The sequence below is a fragment of the Leuciscus leuciscus genome, assembly GCF_965113295.1.
Source record: "Leuciscus leuciscus genome assembly, chromosome: 1".
NCBI lineage: Eukaryota > Metazoa > Chordata > Actinopteri > Cypriniformes > Leuciscidae > Leuciscus > Leuciscus leuciscus.
Window position 1 is genome coordinate 18,184,491 of NC_138725.1, and position 21,611 is coordinate 18,206,101.

The window sequence follows — 21,611 nt, forward strand, 5'->3', positions numbered from 1 at the left end:
TTGATTTCTTGAACGCAATGGCCAATCAGATGCATTTAAGATAGAATCCCCTCACCACTCAAAATTTACTTTTTGTTCAGTGCTGAATTCTGCATACTGGCAAATCATCTATTATATCAAACAAAGTGTAGATAATATGAAAGATTAATTATGCTGCCAGTTTCATTGATAATAACAGAGATTTGTGAGATGGCGATGAACTGAGATGTCAGCTTTTTAGGAATTATTAAGTGAGAAATCCGTCCCGCGCAGGTCTCTAATGTAGACTTTAAAAACAAACCACTAACATTATATTTACATTTACAGTAGCCTAGGCTGCAATCTAGTGTATGTGAACCTTTTTGCAGATAAACACAAATGCATTTTCGGACAAGTTAATGGCCAAGTTAATTGAGTAAATCATATCCCCCACTATGGCAATTAATAACAGACTATAGTAAACACATTTCCTAAATAGGCCTGTGTGACTATATCTTAGATTTTATGAAATAGTACCATTATTTAAAAATAAAGTTTGCACTTTGTTACTATTATTAAAATCCTCTATTTTTCATAAGAGTTTAAAGGTTTACATAACATTACTTTATAGTATATATGGCCACCCCACTCTAGTTTTGTGTCCCATCTTGGCCACCCCAGTAAAAATGTCCTGGATACGCCACTGTTCCTGATACTCCCTCAAAAAGCCCAAACCCCAAAAAGGTCTGCACCACAGAAGAGGGAACAGTTTCAAATGCTGACATCCTAAAAGCCATTAATGGTTTAAACGACCGTTTTTTGAAGTTCGAAGAAATGGTAATGAAAAATACAGCCGAGATTGCTAGAGTTCAAGAAAATGTGAAAGGGCTAGAAATCCAGTGGAAAGGTACTGAGGACACAGTAAAGAAGATGAGTGACCAGATGACAATCCTGAGGGAGAAACAAGAAGAGTCGGAGCGGTACAGTAGGAGGTGGAATCTTCGTCTTCTGAATTTTACAGAAAGCAGTAACGAGGATGTGAGGAAGGAGGTGCTGGAGATTATTGCAGAAATCATTCCAGAAGAAAAGAGCAAGCTTGGATTCATGGTGGATACTGTGCACAGGGTTGGATGCCCGAGAGAAGATAAAAGCACACGTCCAATCATCATTCAGTTTACCATGCGTACCTTCAGATTCAAACTATGGAGAGCTTCCCTCAACGCTGATGTCATGAAGAGAAAGAATCTCCGGATGACTGAGGATTTAACCCATCAGGAGAGACCATCAGGAGAGAAATAAGAATTTCAGGAGTTGGTTGAAGTACTCAGGTTCAGAGTTTTCTACTTGGCGGTAAACTAATCTCTGATATTTCTTAACTCAGATTATTTTTCCTTAAATGAGTTCTTATAACTTTAACAGACATCCAGTTCAGGTGTTTTATTTTTTTTATTTTTGTTTATATAATGACAGACTTCCATTTTAGTTCTTTAAAAATAATATCTTTGAATGTCAGGGGTATTCGTGATAGCACCAAAAGGAAATCAATCTTTTTATTCAGTCGTCGAAAAAATGCTGACTTGATTTTTTTACAAGAGACTCATTCGGTGGACAATGATGTGAAGTTTTGGAAAGCACAGTGGGGTGAGATATGTTATTTCTGTCATGCCTCTCAAGCCTCTCAACAATCAGCAGGTGTCGCCATTCTACTTAATACATTTAAAGGAGATATAATTGAATCAGTGACTTCAAAGGAGGGTAGATGGATAATTTTGGTTTTCAAATTAGACAATTCCTTCTTGATAGTTTGCAATTTATATAACTATAACAATACAGCTCAAGCAAAAACAATGTTTTTACAACTTGCTGTAAAACTTGAAGCCTTTAAAAACAAATATAAGGATGCACATTTGATTATTGGAGGTGACTATAATGATGCTCCAGATGATCTTGTAGATCGAGTACCTGTGAGATTAATCCCACATTCAAGATTCAAAAGTACTGCATATATTTGTGAACAACTGGCGAGAATTCAGTCTAGAATTGATCTATGGCTTATATCTCCCTCTTGTCTGCAATTTGTGTCAGAATCATCACATAGCTATGCTCCATTTTCTGATCATAAATTCATTTCAATCCATTTAGCAGGAACAAAACAACAAAAGGGTAATATACGTGGTTATTGGAAACTAAATAATAATTTACTAAAAGATGATGAGTTTTGTGATTTAGTCCAAAAAACAGCAAAAAGCATATTTGATGATAACGAATTGAATCACATACAAAAATGGGAATTTTTCAAATTTAAAATTAGAGAAATAGCAATTAATCGAAGTAAAGTAATCAAAAAAATATATATCTAAAGAAATAAATATTATGGATAAATTAAATATTTTAATGAATAAAGATAATCTTTCAGAGGAAGAAGAAACAATAATGAAACAATTAAAAGAGGAAATAGATAATATGTATATTGAAATGGCTAAAGGGGCTTTTGTAAGATCTCGAGCAAAATGGCTGGAACAAGGGGAAAGAAATTCAAGTTATTTCTTTGCTTTAGAGAAACGAAATCGCAAGAGAAATAATTGAACTACTCTTAAAATTGATAATAACATTACTTCTAATCCTTTAGACATTTCAAGACATGTTGGTACATTTTATAGCAATATATACAAGTCGAATATTCAAATGGATGAATGTGATAGATTTATCGAATCAAATAAATTGATAAATTTATTTAAAATTAAATATTAATATTAAATGTATTTATTTCACCAACTATATCTGAACAATTTAAAATGGATTGCGATCGTCCCGTTACTAAAGTGGAAATCTCAGAGGCTGTTAGCTCAATGAAAAAAGGGAAATCTCCAGGTAATGATGGGCTTTCAGTCGAATTTTATCTGCATTTTTGGGAAATTATTAAAAATCCTCTATTTGATTTATTTAAAGAATGTACTTTAAAAAAGGAAATGTCCGCGAGTATGAAGCAAGGTTTAATATGTCTTCTCCCTAAGCCTGATAAAGATCATTTAATGATAGAAAATTGGAGGCCTATTACACTCTTAAATATTGACTACAAAATGTTATCATTAATTTTTGCTAAACGGTTAAAAAGAGGTCTTCATGAGATAATAAGTGAAACACAAACAGGTTTTATGTCTAACCGTCACATTAGCTCTAATTATAAGACTTGTTCTCGACCTGCTGGACTATTCTGATAACATTAATACTGATGCATTGATAGTATTTCTTGATTTTTATAAAGCATTTGATACGGTAGAACATTATTTTTTACTTAAAACACTTCAGATTTTTAATTTCGGACCAAATGTTATATCTACAGTTGAAATGCTTTATAAAAACATTGCTAGTTCTGTGATACTATATCCAAACACCACAAACAGATTTCCTGTCCTGAGATCAGTTCGCCAGGGCTGCCCTATCTCACCGCTTTTGTTCCTGCTGGTGGTTGAATTATTGTCACTACATATTAAACATAGTTCTATTATTAAAGGATTGTCTATTTTTGGTAAAGAAATTAGAGTAACTCAATTAGCGGATGATACAGCTCTTTTTTTTTTTTGAGTGACAAGCATCAGATTGATAATGCTATAACCATAATTGACCAATTTTCAGCTGCCTCGGGTTTAACGCTTAACAAATCTAAATGTATCAGACAGAAGAGGATCAAATGTTTAATATACCTGTTAAGAAATGTGTCAAATATTTAGGTATTCATATTTGCAAGGATCACAAGGAACTTCAACAACTAAATTGAAGGAAACTAAAACAATACTGAATTTATGGCTTCATCTCTATTTTAGGAAGGATTCTTTTGAGTAAAGCTGAAGGGATTTCAAGATTTGTCTATCAAATATCTATTTGCCTATCTCTTAATGTCCATGATACAACATGTAAAGATATAAATACCATATTTACGAATTTTGTGTGGAAAAACAGACACCATCATGTTAAAAAAAGCAGTGCTCTCTGGTTCTAAGGAGGATTTGAACTTTTGGACTTTTTGGACTTGAATTACACCTTTAAGGTGAAATGGTTGAAGGAATGTTTGAGAGCACCAGAGTCCTTATGGTATTATATTCCCAACAACATTTTTAAAAGTGTAGGAGGCTTAACATTTTTATTGAAATGTAATTACAATATTACAAGATTGCCGTTAAAACTATCCCAATTTTATCAACAAGCTCTTTTGGCCTGGAAGCTTTGTCATTCCCACAACTTCTCTCCACACAAGTCCATTTTATGGAATAATGAATGCATTACTAAAGGGAACAAGTCACTTTATTTGCAGAAATGGATTGATAGAGATATTATATTTTTAAAAGACCTTTTTGATTGTAATAACCAATTATTTAGCTATGAATCATTTCTTAGAGAGAAGGCATTCCCAATAACGTTCAAAGAATATAACTCCGTTTTCAAATCTATACCTAATGGCATATTAGAACTAATGAAAAGCTTATATAAAACAAAATGGAGTTCCAGACTTTAAAATTTTACTCTTTATATAAATGGTATGGATATTATGAGCAGCAACTGTACTAATAAAAAGTTAGGGAATTACATTTGAAAATATTGCACAATATATATCCCACAAATGTATTTATCTCGAAATTCACGTCTGTTGATAATTATTGTAGTTTTTGTAAGACAGAACAAGAATCGGTAACTCATCTTTTTTATGGTTGTTCATATTGCATTACATTCTGGAAAAATGTTGAAAATGATATGGCATCTAAAACAACACATACAATCACACTTGAAGGGAAACAGATTATTACTTATTTTGATTGTAAAGATAGAAATGTTTGTAATATTGTAAATTATGTATTTTATTAGGTAAATTCCATATTCATAAAGCAAAATTTTCAAAATTTCAAATTATTCCAAATTGAAATTGACATATATTTTGAGTCTCTTAAATTATTTAAAAATAAGAAAGCTATAATAATAACTGGTATATTTTCAAAACTTTTTAATAAAAATTCCTGTTTTCCTTAGCGCTCATAAAGATAATAAACGATATTCGCTTAAATACTGACTCAGGCAAATTATCAGTGCTGGTACTACTCGACCTCAGTGCTGCATTTGACACTGTCGATCACAACATACTTCTGGACAGGCTGGAAAACTGGGTGGGGCTTTCTGGGATAGTCCTAAAATGGTTCAGGTCATACTTAGATGGGAGAGGTTATTCTGTGAGTATAGGAGACCATAAGTCTGAGTGGACATCCATGACATGCGGAGTCCCTCAAGGCTCAATTCTTGCGCCACTCCTGTTCAACCTGTAAATGCTCCCAATGAGCCAAATAATGAGAAATAACCAAATTGCTTACCACAGCTATGCAGACGACACACAGCTCTACTTAGCCCTATCGCCCAACGATTATAGCCCCATTGACTCCCTGTGCCAATGCATTGATGAAGTCAACAGTTGGATGTGTCAAAACTTTCTTCAGTTAAACAAAGACAAAACTGAAGTCATTGCGTTTGGAAACAAAGATGAAGTTCTCAAGGTGAACGCATACCTTCACTCTAGGGGTCAAACAACCAAAAATCAAGTCAGGAATCTTGGAGTGACACTAGAGTCAGACCTTAGTTTCAGTAGTCATGTCAAAGCAATAACTAAATCAGCATACTATCATCTGAAAAATATTGCAAGAATTAGATGCTTTGTTTCCAGACAAGACTTAGAGAAACTTGTGCATGCTTTCATCACCAGCAGGGTGGATTATTGTAATGGACTCCTCACTGGCCTTCCCAAAAAGACCATCAGACAGTTGCAGCTCATACAGAACGCTGCCGCCAGGATTCTGAGCAGAACCAGAAAATATGAACATATCACACCAGTCCTCAGGTCTTTACACTGGCTCCCAGTTAAACTTAGGATTGATTTTAAAGTATTATTACTGGTATATAAATCATTCAATGGCCTAGGACCTCAATACATTGCAGATATGCTCACTGAATATAAACCCAACAGATCACTCAGATCATTAGGATCATATCAGCTTGAAATACCAAGGGTTCACTCTAAGCATGGCGAGTCTGCTTTTAGCTATTATGCCAGCCGCAGCTGGAACCAGCTTCCAGAAGAGATCAGATGTGCTCCTACTGTAGTCACATTCAAATCCAGACTCAAAACACATCTGTTTAACTATGCATTTACTGAATGAGCACTGTGCCAATGTTCGTCCGACTGTTTGTACTGTATTTTATTTTTTATTTTTCTAAACTGTTTTAATTATTCTTATTTCTTTTTATTATTTTAATTTCTTCTATGTAAAGCACTTTGAATTGCCATTGTGTATGAAATGTGCTATATAAATAAACTTGCCTTGCCTTGCCTTGCCTTAGTATTACGGAAGTTTGTAAGTCTGTTTTCTCTCTTTATTTTTTTTATTTTTTTTTTAATTCCTTTGTAATATCATGCTTGTTATTTATAATTTAATGTTTGTATATTTTGCTGTATATTTTTTGTATTTATGGATTGTGAAATTTATACAAAAAAAAAAAAAAAAAAAAAAAACTTGTTTTGTCAGCGGGATTCAGCTGAACAGAATAATCATTCCTGTTATCAAGATAAACAATGTCTGCGAATCTGTGAGCAATTTTTAAGCTTTTGTGAGCTTCGGTTCGTGTTTCAGACATTAGTTGCCAGTGACGCAGCAGAAAATGGACGACGTTAACGTTAAGTGGGATTTAGAGTTTGAGAAGATGGAGAATTATTCAGCTGAGTTATACGGTAAGCCAATATATAAGTTTTTGTTTTGCGTTCGCATTTCTACATTGTTTCCACGTAACGTTATTTGGTTTGATTTTGCGAACGCGGTTTAACGTTACTACCGCGGCCACAAGCAATTCACTGACTCTGTTCCACCGGTTTACCCAGTAACTTCTACATTTCTCACAATAGGCAACATTTACCATGCTATTTGCATGACGTGCTTTTGATATATACTGTGTTTTTTCCGTTTCAGGCTTTGTAATCTGATGGCCAGTGTTAATGTAAGTGCTTTTAAGTAGTGTTACAGTTATAGTCTATGTGGTAAAAAAAAAAAAAAAAAATGCTATCAAATGCTGTCAGTTCTGTGATCGTGCTTTTGAATCGTTGTCAGAATTTTGCTAGCACATGAAAATCCATGTTCCTAATGTTGTTTTCAAATGTAGTATTCCTGATTGCCATGCCATGGTCCTACAACTAACGTTACTCCCAATTCAAAGAGAAGTTAGACGGTGTTATCCTTCAAGCAGATAAATAGAGATTATTCAGCAAATCTCATTAATCTGTAATATGTTTTATGTTTTGGTTCTGTTGATCATGGTTGTGCTGTCCTTTTTAAAAATTGTTTCAGGAATTTGCAACGCTGATGTCCAGCAATCTACATTTGCCAGTGAATCCACGCCTTATTTCCTGGTATGTAAACATTAAAGGGGTAGATGAAACCTAAAATGAAAAGCCATCATTTACTCACCCCACTGCAAAATATCTATGTTTCTTCTTTTTTCCAGTCCAGATATCTACAATTCTTACATGAAGAAGCATTTAATAGACAAGTAAAAATAATTGTCTTGTTTTCTGAAAGAATAAGTCAAAATTAAGTGAGTTTATGCTTAAAGCAAACAAAATTATATGCCAGTGCATTTGAGCATTCTTCTAACCCTAACCAATTTGAATTTTTTGTTGAAAAATGTAATTCATAGAACTATGAATAGACAACTACATCGAACCACAGTGGAACCCACAGTAGTTATTTTAATTATTAATATTATAATTTTTTATATATATATATTTTTTATTCCATTACAGGTCAATCTCTAAGCAACCAGTGCTGGATATTAAGTTTGGAAAGTCAAGGTGTGTGTGAAAGGATCACAGCCTCTTCATCACTGTCCTGGCAGCGCTGTTTGCCTCCTCCAATGAGTTCCTTATTTTTCCTTGAGTTTGTTCAGAGGTTAGTCATTGGCATATTTGCCATTCATATATATATTAGACTGAATTGTGTCATCAACCTTGACTTGACAGTATTTATTAAGCTGACTACTGGTATGAACAATATGGCCCTGGTTTCCATACAGGGCTTAGCTTAAAGCAACAACATGGAACTTTTCCTCTGCGGTCGCCCTACAGGTTGGAAGCGGAATTGTCCATTACCGCTGTCGTAAAATGATTTACGGTTACTGTATATGAAGCATGCAGATTTTTTTTCATATGGGCAATGATAATATTATTAATCTTCCCCCTTTCATAATTTATACATGTTTAGTAGACTAAACATTTTAACTCAAACATTTGAATTTTGCATGTCGATTGCAATGCTCAAATCTGAACGAGAATGACAGCGATAGCATCCTAACCATCTAAAACTACCATGTTAGTGTTTACTAGCTACCAGATTGATAATTCGCTCATCTACTAGCTGATTCATGAAGATAAATAAATGGAGGACCAGATAGTTTCCGTAACGTAGCCAGGCAGACAACCGATTAGAAAAACTAAAGATAGTATGCAAGCAATTTACAGTTACTTACTAGTTCAACAGCATGACGGCCAAGTCAGCATCAGTCTGGTAACTCTCCTCCTCCATAAGCTCACGCCAGCGAGCAAACGCTCGACCAATATTGATCCTCGTCCTGCCTTTCAGTTTATCACTCTCCCTTTTCCTCTTCCGACTCTACTCCGACAAAACCTTGGACTTCTTACGTTTCGCTGCTGCTTCAGCCATGACGAAAACAGACGTACGAAAACAAACGCGCTGGTTGGTCACATTTGAGGAAGTGGTGGGCAAAGTGACGTATGCCGTAAAGCAGTCGAATTTTGTAGTTCTTTTTGAGCGCTGGTTACTACCCGCACCCCGAAGTTACATAGTGCCAGTAAAAGCGATACAGACCCCGTCAGGCTCTGGAAGACGTCTCATTCAACCTATTGTAAGTCGATGTACTATCACAAGGGTCTTGGAAATATATTATGAAGGTTGAAAAGTTACATGTTGTTACTTTAAGCCAGGTCTAGGCCTTAATAAAATTAGGGTATTTAAGCAGCTTTTATAAAAAAATAAAAATAAAAATAAAACATTACTGGTGTGCATCTTGAGACAAAACAGTGGCAGTCACATATTTGATAATGAAGATATTTTTGATGAAATCTGAGAGGTTTCTGAACCACCCATAGACAGTAACGTCTTTGCAACTTTTAAGGCCCAGAAAGCTAGTAAAAATATTGTTTAAATAATCCATGTAATTACAGTGGTTCAACTTTAATATTATGAAGCGACGAGAATACTTTTTGTACACAAAAAACCCCCAAAATAACGACATTATGCAACAATCTCTTCTCTTTCACGTCATTCTCCTACGCTGTTGACGTAGAGTAAACAGTGTCAAGTCACCTTCATTTATATAACGCTTTTAACAATATAGACTGTTTCAGCTTTACAGAGATAATAGGAGATTACAGTAGCATAGATTGTTTAGGCTTTACAGCATCTCTACAATAAAGTTATTAGATCGACTATTGCTAATTGACTAAATGCCGCCGGACACAGCTTTAGCAAGTTGTTCAAAATCTTTCTATTAAACTCTGTGTACACAAACAATGTTCTCAATGCTGGAGTTCATGTGTAGAGCCTCTGGTGATACTTCAAGCACAGTTTCATGTTGTGTCGAGCCTTCTTAGTGTTTTAAAAATAGCGAGTTTTGATGCTATCATAGAAGTGCCACAAGCACTCCCATTCACAAGGCAATTTGACCAAAAACGAAAATACGGTCAAACTTAAAAGTGGCGTTTCCATCCTAATTATGCTTTTAAACAAAAGTTTGCCTCGGGTAGAAAAAGCCAGTGCAGCGCTTCTGGGTTCTACGTCAGAACGTAGGCTTATTATTGGCCGACTCTGGTCGTGTGTGATGACCCAGGAGCTAGCCAATAGTGAGCCTACGTTCTGATGTAGAACCCATAAGCGCTGCACTGTTTACACTACGTCAACAGTGTAGGAGAATGACATGGAAAAGAAGAGATTATTCAACAATGTTGTTATTGTGGGGTTATTTTTCGCACAAAAAGTATCCTCGCCACTTCATAATATTTAGGTTGAACCACTGTAGTTATATGTACTATTTACTGATGTTTTTACCACCTTTCTGGGCTTTGACAGTTGCAATGACATTGATATTAATGGAAGGACAGAAACCTTTCAGATTTCATCAAAAATACCTTCATTTGTGTTGCGAAGATGAACGAAAGTCTTGAGGGTGAGTAATAATGACAGAATTTTCATTTTTGGGTGCAAACATGCATTTTAGTCTGGTAAATGTCATGTTTAACATTATCGTGTAATTATATATGCAATAAACATTGCAAGGCTTGCAATAAGTTAAATTATTTCTGTCACAAAGGTTTGGGCTGGATTCTGTGTGATCTATATAAACTGAGTCTATGGCTGCCTTTCCACTGATACTCTGATGGGACCTGATGAGGGGATGATATTGTTAATGAGCTGGGTGATATTGTTAATGAGCTGGGTGATATTGTTAATGAGCTGGGTGATGAGTAGACAAAAGTAGTAGAATAAAACTTTAAATCTGGCAATCCCACTTTCAAAAGTTTAGTTAGTTGACAGTGTGCATGTAAACAGACACATTGAGTTGATGTATTTTAACCAGGGCAGAAAAAATATCAGTTATTGATCACGACATCCAACATTGCATTTTTTTTTCATGTTGTTCAGTTTTATCCAAACAAACTAGTCGTTAAAACCGGTATCTGGTTTCTTTTTACACATCTTTTGTGCTGTCTCTCTCTGTCAAAATATATACACTCAGTTCATAATATTTAATTGTTTTTCTGCCTTTTAGACGCTTTCTTGACATCAATCCTGAACGTGGATAAAAAATAAAGAAAGGACAAGTAACTTCAAAGAAAACGTAATCGGTTACTAACGTAACCTCGGTTCTCTCTAGAAGAGGGAACGAGTATTGCGTAAGTTAGCTTACGCTACGGGAAAGTCATCTTTTCTCGAGATCTGAAGCCAAAAAATTATCCTTAATTTTTATAATTTTGTCAACGCAGTGCAGCAGCGCGCAGACCTAGGGCAGGCTTACTAGCGTGCCTATTGGCTGCCCTGCGGCAACTGCAGCAGCCTATCGCTGAGCCTTAGACGTGACGTCACGTCCAATGAGCGCGCTTGGCGCGCCTCATGCGTCACAGCCCGCGAAAGAGGGGGTGTGGCTTAGCGTATACAAGCGAGGCTCAGAGGCTGCTTCACTGGTTTCTGTCGCTGAAGCGAATGAGCTCGTGGCGCGAGCACGGCAGGTTACGCAATACTCGTTCCCTCTTCTAGAGAGAACCGAGGTTACGTTAGTAACCGATTACGTTCTCTTACGAGAGGTTCTCTCGTATTGCGTAAGTTAGCTTACGCTACGGGAACTCCCTTGTCAACGCAGTGCGCACCCAGCATCCACTAAATGAGTCCCAGGGGAAGTCCGAGGAACACGATGAGTGGGAACCGGGCGGCCAATAGAATGGCTAGCGCAGTACATAAGCACACACTAGGGCGCTCAGAGTGGCACGGCCGGTCTGAGCTGATAAACCCTTGTATAATGTAGCTCAACCAGGAGAGCTAAATCAACCTCAGTAGCCCGCACACAGACAGTGGGCCGGCCTACGCGTGACTTAGACTGATAAAACTTTCGCCTGCAAGGCAGGAACTTCCAGGTTGTAAAACCTAACAAATGTCGAGGGGGAGGCCCAGCCCGCCGCCGTACAAATGTCATGAATGGAAATTCCGCTGGAACAAGCCCACGAAGAGGCCATGCCTTTGGTGGAGTGAGCCCTGATGCCCAGAGGGCACTGCAGGTTTTTAGACGCATAAGTAGCTGCGATAGCGTCCACTATCCATCTGGACAGGCTGTGTTTCGAGGCGGCGAGACCTTGGTGCGCCCACCAAACGAAACGAAAAGCTGCTCCGAACGCCTGATAGCGGCGGAGCGTGTGACGTAATTTCTCAGCGCTCTGACCAGGCAGAGGAGATTACCACCGACCTCGCTGCCGGAAGGCGGCAGGGCTGAGAGAGAAATGACCTGTGCTCTGAAGGGAGTGCCCAATATTTTGGGGACGTAACCATGCCTCGGTTTAAGAATAACTTTCGAGCCATAAGGTCCGAACTCGAGGCACACGGCGTTAACGGATAACGCGTGAAGGTCTCCCACACGTTTGACTGAAGACATAGCTATCAGAAAAACGGTTTTGAGTGTGAGGTATTTCATATCCACAGTTTCTATGGGTTCAAAGGGATGCGCTTTCAGGGCCTCTAGGACCAGCGAAAGATCCCACATAGGAACCGAGGGGGGTCGCGGGGGGTTCATCCTCCTGGCTCCCCTAAGGAAGCGGGTGACGAACTCGTTCCTTTCTAATGCGCGGCCCAGCGCCGAACCGGCAAAAGCTGAGATGGCCGCAACATAGACTTTGAGCGTGGAAGGGGACCTGCCCGTGTCCAGCAGCTCTTGAAGGAAAACCAATACCTGCGATACCCCACATGCTTGTGGATCCAGCCCCTTGGCAGTGCACCACTTTTAAACACAGACCATTTAGACGTGTAGAGCCGCCTCGTAGAGGGGGCTCTAGACTGGGTGATCGTGTTCACAACCCCTTCTGGCAGGTCAACGGGTATCCGTTGAGTCTCCATGCATGCAGAGACCAGCGCTCTGCATGGGGATGCCAGATCGAGCCGTGGGCTTGAGAGAGAAGGTCTCTTCTCGCCGGAATCGGCCAGGGGACTGTGTCTGCCAGCTGTATTAGCTCCGGGAACCAAGTCTGGTTCTCCCAGTACGGGGCTATGAGGAGCACCGTGTGGCGCGCTTCCCTGGTTCTCCTGATGACTTGTGGCAACAGAGAGACCGGCGGGAAGGCATATAGTGGGCCGCTGGGCCAGGTCTGGGCCAGCGCGTCCTCGTTCTTCGTAAAGAACTTTGGGCAGTGAGCGTTGTCTTTTGAAACGGCGCCACAGTGACTGGACTGTTTGGGGATGCAAGGACCACTCCCCAGGGGGAACATAGTCCCTGGACAGTCTGTCGGGACCCTCGTTCAGGTGCCCAGGCACATGCGCGGCTCTCAGCGAGCGCAGTGAGTGCTGAGCCCACACGAGGAGGCGTTCCGCCAGGGTGCAGAGCATTTTGGATCTGACGCCGCCCTGGCGGTTCACGTAGACCACTACTGATGCATAGTCCGTGCTGACTAGAACATGGTGACCTTGGAGGACTGGGAGGAAGTGCCTGAGCGCTTTCTCGACCGCGAGCATCTCACTGCCATTATAAAGCTTGGAAGAGCCAGGACATTTTTTAATATAACTCTGATTGTATTCGTCTGAAAGCAGAATGCCATATAGACCTAGGATGACTTGAGGGTGAGTAAATCATGAGCTAATAAAACATTTTGAGTGAACTATTCCTTTAATTAAGCGCTAACTGTTACCTGTTTGTTGTTAAGTGTTAAAATTGCATTTTGTGTTTAAAAAATAATTCAGCCAACATGTTCACAGAAGGCAATTTTCTGATCTTTGCTTTTAACCAAAATAAATGTTTTAAAACCCAGAAAATGTTGTTTTCTTTTTCCTAGTGTGACTACTCTTATGAAACCTTAAAGTATAATATTTTAATTATGTAGTAATAAAAGCAGCATTCCCTGTAAAATACAATTTATTGCTGTAGACAAGTTTAATATTGTAAAAGTATGTGGTATATACTGTATTTGGTAATTACAGTGGAGTACTGTAAATGCTGTTTACTGTACTAGTGTTGTAAAAATACAGTATGTGGCTGGCAACCCAGCTGCCAGTATTTTACTGTAAATTTACAGTGAAAAGTTTTACAGTGTACATGCATGTGATACTGATGCATTTTTAAAGCTGTGGCATATGGTTATGGTACTTTGTGGATGTATTTGTCAAAAATGACAAAGAAAACACTGCATTATTGTCTTAAAATACTATATTTGTTATTCACACAATAGACACAAAATCTCCAACTATAGGCATTTAATTACAATGCATTCAGATATAAGATTTGTATCCCTAATATAAGTGAAAGTATGTACTATAGAAATAAGTACATATATGCATGTATACATATATGCGTCTTACATATATTTCACATTTATGTGCATATACGGGAAAATATATGGCACTTACATGAAAACGGCCATTTTTGCTATATTTTGAAATATATGTTTCATATATGTGTATGTGTTTTACATATATGAATTTTGCATATATTCTCATATAGGCAGCAGACATACATGGGCACTGACATTATATATGTAATTTACATATATTGACATACAGTATATTACATTTCTGTATGTAGAGCACAGCGTCTTCTCGACATGATGCTGTCCAGTGTCCACAGGGATCAGTGCCAGTTTGAGGTTCAAGTTTTCCCTGGTGTCTGCGCGCGCAATAAGTGTGTGGGCAATATGCTAATGTTTCGTCTAGACGTCACAACGAAACGTTTGAAACATAATTCATTTAATTGACTCAGAGTCGACTCTTACTTTTGAAAGACTATAACTTTATATACGGTGCACTTTCAGATTTAAAACTTTGCAGGATCATGTTTTCATTCACTTAGAGCTGTGTTACACACTACATGAAAGGTCATTTTCAAAAATCCATAATAGGGGCCCTTTAACAAATCCTCACTATGATTTTATTAATTTTTCTTGTGAGTGGAGTGAGTTACACTAGCTGTATATTATGATTATTTTGCATCAGACAACAGACTGTACAAGACCAGTCATATGTATCAAAACTCACTGACAAATCTGACTAAAGAGCTTTTTTTGATGATAATATGTGTGATAAAGCGGTCTGTGAGAGCCAGTGCAAACCACTGAAGCGAGAGACTGATGATGTGTGACAGTGATCATGTGATCATGAACCTTGTGTAGAAGCTGCTGCTGTAGTTCGGCTTGATGTCTTCTCAGAGTTTGAGCTTCTGACTGGAGTCAGTGTTGTTGAAGCGACTGGAGCTGCAGAAGATGAATGTTCAGACGCATCAGGATATTAACATCATATTTTCATATTGATCATGACATGCAGTTTGTGTTCAATCATCACAGCTTACAGTGGCAGTAGTTGAGAAGAGAGATGTTACTGTATCATTTATTCCTGGTTTATATGAGAGTGAAACACAGTGAGCTGCTTCCCATAAACCTTCAGCTTTCCTGAATCAATGACATTATTAAGCCTTAGAATTCCTCAAACTGCATACAAATCCTTATAATTCCCAATATTGACCTCCCTCATGGGTCATACATGAAATATTGCATAAATCAGAAGAGTCTATTTTAGCCTAGTATGACCCATAGGAGGTCAATATTGGGGATTATAAGGATTTTTATGCAGTTTATGACTTACTGATGACCACTAATATTTTACAATTGCCAAACGTATGAAGCCATCAGAAAGAGTAGAGCCAGTGTGTGAAAGTTTTCACAAATCTGTCTGAAAAGAGTGTTTTCTCACCTGAATACTTGACAGTGTATCTGACTGAGGTCTCGACTTGATTTCTGTGAGTAAGCCGACATCTCCACTCTCTGTTGTTATCTTCATTCAGGAGTGTTGTAGTCAGAGTGATGATGATACAGCGATATTGATCTGATGATGATAATATCTGATATCTGGAGTCTGTCTTCAGATCAACACCAGCCTGATTCACCCACAACAGCTCAACTCCCTCAGAACGAACCCGATCATCACAGGAGAATCCAGTATATGAATACAACTGACAGGAGAGAGTCACAGAGCGGCCTGGACTGATCTCAGTCTGTGAGGATGAAGATGATGATGATGATGATGATGATGATGGAGACACTGAAACTGAACACAAGACACAAATCACAGACTCTTCAATCATCATCTGAGTTTAAAAGGAGAATCTGCCCTTTTTAAATTGACCACATAACCATAAACTTACCATGAAGAACATGCAGAAAAACACATGCATCAGGTCCTTGTTGTCTGTCATTCACATATTGTCTGCAGGTGTAAATTCCATAATCTTCTTCTGTGACGTTCTTGATGTTCAGAGAGCAGTCAGACTCCAGACTCAGTCTCTCATGTTTCTCTGTGTCTTTCCTCTTTATCCCTCCAGCAATCAGTATAACAGTTGCTGAATGTCTGAATCTGTTAGAGTAGTTCCATGTAGTTTTAGATTTGCAGTCAGAAAGAGCATTATTACAGGACAGACGCACATTTTCACCAGAACTGATGAACACATGATCCACTCCACTGATACCTGAAACACAGAATATCTCAGTCATCATTATGATATTAAAGGGATAGTTCACTTTGAAATTAAATTTTGGTATGTTTTAGCTTACCTCAAGGGCATCCAAGATGTAGGTGTCTTTTTTTCCGCAGTAGTTTCAATTTTGATATTTTTAGGTCAAACCGTTCTTGTCTGTCAGTCATATAATGCAGGTCTATGGTCACGGTCTCAAAGAGCATGCACAGAGTCCAAATTAAAAACGAACAGTTCTGCGAAACCGTAGCCAAGGCGACATCTATTGTATATATCTATACCCGCCCGCGCTCTCAGATCACTTGGACGTGGCTGAGTTCAAGAGGTAAAAACGATATAAAAACTGTTCGTTTTCTCACACAAACCGCTCGTTTCGTGTCTTAGGCCATCAATGTGTACTTACGATGGGGAATTGTTTAATTTGGACGACGGGGAATTGTTTTAATTTGGACTCTGTGCTTGCTCTTTGAGACAGTGACCATCATTATATGACTGACAGACAAGAACGGTTTGACCTAAAAATATCAAAATTGAAACTACTGCGGAAAAAAAGACACCTACATCTTGGATGCCCTTGAGGTAAGCTAAAACATACCAAAATTAAATTTCAAAGTGAACTATCCCTTTAATAAATAAAAAGACATAAACCATACCAGCATAAAAACCAGAAGATTCAAATCATACAGTCTTTTTCCGGTGTTTGATAGTTAATGCATTAATTAACATTTATGGATAAACCAAATCAAACGCCTCTTTAAGAAGGAATAAGAAATACCCTGACTTTGAAACAAATGTAAATAATGTAATATCATCATATCTTGAACTCTTGATGTCAGCTTTGTCATAATCATTACTGGACGGCACAGGATTAGTTGATCCTCCTCTTCAAGCGTAGAAAATACACTAATAACTGCCCTTAAAAGCTCTTTATCTGTTCTGTGTTTCTCTCTTTCCTTCAAACTCACCCTACTGTGACTTATGCACAGCTAAATACAAAATAACAATTCAAAACCCACAAAGAATATTTGTGGAACAGTTCCCAAAGGAAGGAGCAAAACTCAGGGAAGGTTTGCTGGGATCAGTAGTTCACTCTCCATCCAGACACAGTCGTGATGATACTGTACTTCTGTTCTCTGACCACACAACATCACTTCACTGAGCTGAACACTCGTTGTGTGTTTGATAGTAAGTTTATGATCAATCATGAGCTGAGTTTGGGAAGTAGTTAACAGTGAATTTGATCATGATTAGGGCCCTCTCAAGTAAAGTCATGACAAAATAATGCATTAACAAATCATTTAATACAATATGATTAAACATGCACTAGGAGAGTGATTGTATTATTATTATTATTATTATTATTATTACATTTTTAATAATACACATAATATATCCTTTTTTTGGTTTACTTCTCATCTATACATATTATTATTATTATTATTATTACATTTTTAATAATACACATAATATATCCTTTTTTTGGTTTACTTCTCATCTATACATTAATGCTATGTTTTGGGAGATTTGAAGTACTTTTGTACCTATTTACTGCAAAATACCTCAGCTACACCATTAGCATGCATATAAAATATTACCTTTTTATAAAAAAATAATGAAAAAAAAACACATTAATGATGATCAAAATTAAATATGAGTTGTTTCTGGATATTGATCTAGGTGTGAGATGCATAATTCTTCATCTGCTGGTGATTTTTTGCCAAAAAGTGTAAATACCATACACTTCCAGCAGAGGCGCCATAGAGATCCATTCATTTCTTTGGATGTGACTGACTGCTCTTATAACAGCTTTTGTTATGAATATAATAATGTCAGTAATGACGCTTAAAGAAAAGACTTGAATGCAGTTACATATTATTTATTTCAATAATCCAAACGTATAAAATTATTAACTTTAGAATAAGAAACACATTTTAGTACATAATTCCGGTATAATAACCGAAATAATCGTTGTCAAGCGTCAACACACCAGAAAAACATAAACCCGGGCAAGTTTAAAATGGATCAAAGAGTCTACACAACTTCATTAACAGATTTGCCAAATATTACATTTGCTGATGTGACGACTCGTGGAGGAAAACTCCGTCACCAAAAAGAAAAAAACGAAATAAAGGGTACAAATTTTTCCACAAGGAATTTGTCCATAAATATCAAGGTAAGTAGAGAGCGAGGCTAACTGTTACTGAACTGTTAACTAAAATGACACATCATTAGCGTGTCAATAGCTCTTGCTAGTTGCTTGCGCCATTTGTTTATGTTGCCTTGACTGCGGAGGAAGTAGATCACCACGACGATTGCGTATTTCCGGTCACAAATACGGAAGTTGTGAGAAAGGTCTATAAGCGGATAGGAACACGAGTAAGTCTATAAGCGGATAGGAACACGAGAAAGGTCTATAAGCGGATAGGAACACGAGTAAAGAGTAAACACACCTGTGTGTGTGCGCGCGCGTACACTGACGCATGGAAACACTGCTAGTACATTGACGCATGGAAATTTTCTGATTTATTCTGGATTTATAGATTTTTTTTGACAAATGAAAAATAAAAAACAATTTTCATTTCAAAGACATTAATTTCAAAGGTCTTGAGTGTGACTTTTTTTTTTTTTATATACCTTTAGAACAACCGAATCAAGCCCAGTTTTTTGTGTGTGTATAGATAGATCATTTAGAAAAAGTCACAAAATCTTATTGCACTGAGATGAAGGAAACCATTTTTTTTTTTTAGCTAAAGAAAAGTCGACTGGGTCATATTGACCCCAAAGGACAAATTAGGGTTCGGTCCTGGAGGGCCACTGTTAAACTGTTATAGTTGTTGTGTTTTATTTTCTGAGAGTGCAAGCATGATGTTGAATCATCATCATCACATTGTAACATAAATTCAATGCCATTATCATTGATGTTTGGGTGCAAAAGTGATGTTGATTCAATGCAGTTTACATTGACACATTAACACTGATTTAACATTGTTTGGATGGTTGCTTGCTATCCGGAACCCTCATCAAACACAGCTAATCAATGTCTCCAGGATTTCTAGAAAGCTACAGACAGGAGAGTTTATCAGGGTTGGAGATAAACTCTGCAGGACAGTGGCCCTCCAGGACCGAGTTTGCCCATCCCTGGTTTTCTTTATGAAGCACGACACCGTTATTGAGATTCACACGCTGATTCTTGAGGTTTGAGTGTATCTAAGTGAAACAGTAGTTCAAAATGTTTTCTGTTTCTATATGTTTTACTCTAATCAATTATATGTAATTAATAACACACATGACAGTCTAGAAGAGGTCAGCTGATCAGGGGTGTGTTTCCCAAAACCATCGTTCTAACGGACATTCACAAAGTTGTGTAGTTGGAACGACAGCTCTTGACCTGTGGTTAGAAGCAGAGTTTCTAGTTTGCATGACATGTGGACTAAATAAATCCTTATCTTGAGCAAAATAAGCAAGCTGACATTCAGTTCAACCTGTGTCTTTTATTTAGAATACATACAAATGTCATTTACGTCTTTTAGTTTGTCAAGAGATTTAAAGCACCGTTTTTGAAGAGTGTGCATGTGTGAACGTGCTCTACTATGTAAGAACGATCCTATGATTGAATCTGGAAATAAAGCAAAATAACTGAGAAAAATGAGAGATAGTACTCCGATGTCATGTCTGTAATTTATAACAAAACATCTAGCGTTAATTTGATCTCAAACAGATTCATTAAAATAAGTTATTACTCCACCACGTGCGTGACATCATAAACCAACGTGGTTGAACGACCACTTTGCGACAATACAGTTTCGGGAAACAGTCGTGACTCGCTAGTTGATTTCCTCAACGATGCATCGTACTATGATAGTCAAGCAGCGAGTTACGTCGTTGTTCGGGAAACGCACCCCAGAGCACTACATGATGATTATATCGTTATCGTCATCATCAAGTAGCTGACATCATCTGATCACATTAGTAGAGGGAAGTTCGGATCATTTTACTAACTCGGATCTTTGAATCTCGTTCATCAAAATGAACAAATCTTTTTTCATCAAAAGTCATTTCGTTCATTTCAGCAGAATGTATTTAACATGTTACATGTCAATAGCCAAATTCCCCAAACACATCAAATGTTGATCACATTTAGAATAAGAAAAAAGTTGCAATGCAAGGATACAGAATTGATTAGTTCATCTCTAGTCCTTCGAGTCATTCGATTTTATGTCACGCAAGTTGCAACTATATGTTGTTATTAGGATATATATATATATCAAAGTGATTTTCCCCATTATAGATAAAGTTTAAATAACCAACTCTTTTGGTACATTCATATGGAGAAGAACCATCATGATAGAAATTCAAAAAAATTTAAATGTACAGTTTTCTACCATCTTGCTGACAACTTTTCTTTAGTCATTCGGCAGTCTTGCAGCTTGAACCTCTGCAGGAAATCCACCCTTACACTCTTAATATGAAGATAATTCTTCATCATCAGATGTTTGAGTGACACTATGTCCAGTATCAGGAATAATACAGTATGATCTGTGTGTATCAATACACAACTCTGAGATCACAACGTGAATGTGTGCAAGAATAAACTGAGCATGTTCAAATGAACTCTTTCCAGACTAATTCCACTAAATGTCTTTAGAGAAAATACAGATTTCTTTACCTGTGAGAAGTGAAGAGAGAATGATCAGTCCCAGCAGACACAGATCACACTTATCAGCCATTTTGTGTTTCTGTCAGTCTTTCTCTTAATTTTATATAGTTACAGCTCCTCCTTTAAACATCATCAGCTCCTCCTCTGGTTGGTAACTTCCTCTGATCTCATCAGTGTTTAGTCCTGACTCTATGACACAGCTGAAGAAGCGATCAGAAAGATCTCTGGTGTAAAACTGTGTTGACTTTGAAAAGCTCTGGATCAGAAAGTGAGCTGAACTGTACAGTGGCGTCCAGAAACCAACCAAGTCCATAAAGAAGTATTATGTTTGACACTGAACAAAGTGCTTTAAAATGAACAGTTCCACACAAATCAATACAAACATATATTTATCCTCTCATTAGCTATGTGTCCATCACCCTGTTTTTATGCATATTTTGAAGAATTCTGATATTCATCAGAAACGAGTGATGGAAACGCAACATTTCTAAACTTTACCTTTGGATGGAAACCCAGCTATTGTAGCTACTGATTATTTGTCAGAGAAAACAATTTCAACATAAAGAAAAATAGTTATTTTTAAGTGACCCAATACAGTGTCCTCAAAGTAATTTTTATGTGTCAATTTTTTTTATGTACACTTTTTTTTCCCATCACATCACTAACACATTGTGTTGCTATA

General features: G+C 37.4%; 1 protein-coding gene across 1 annotated transcript in view; it reads right to left on the reverse strand.

Annotated features, from left to right (window-relative positions):
• Positions 1-21,611, reverse strand: part of LOC309498167 (uncharacterized protein) — a 924,641-nt gene that overhangs the window by 724,154 nt on the left and 178,876 nt on the right. Inside the window, exon 7 of the mRNA XM_082168719.1 lies at positions 15,946-16,266. Coding sequence (XP_082024845.1) covers positions 15,946-16,266 — 321 coding nt within the window. The remainder of the gene's footprint in view (positions 1-15,945; positions 16,267-21,611) is intronic.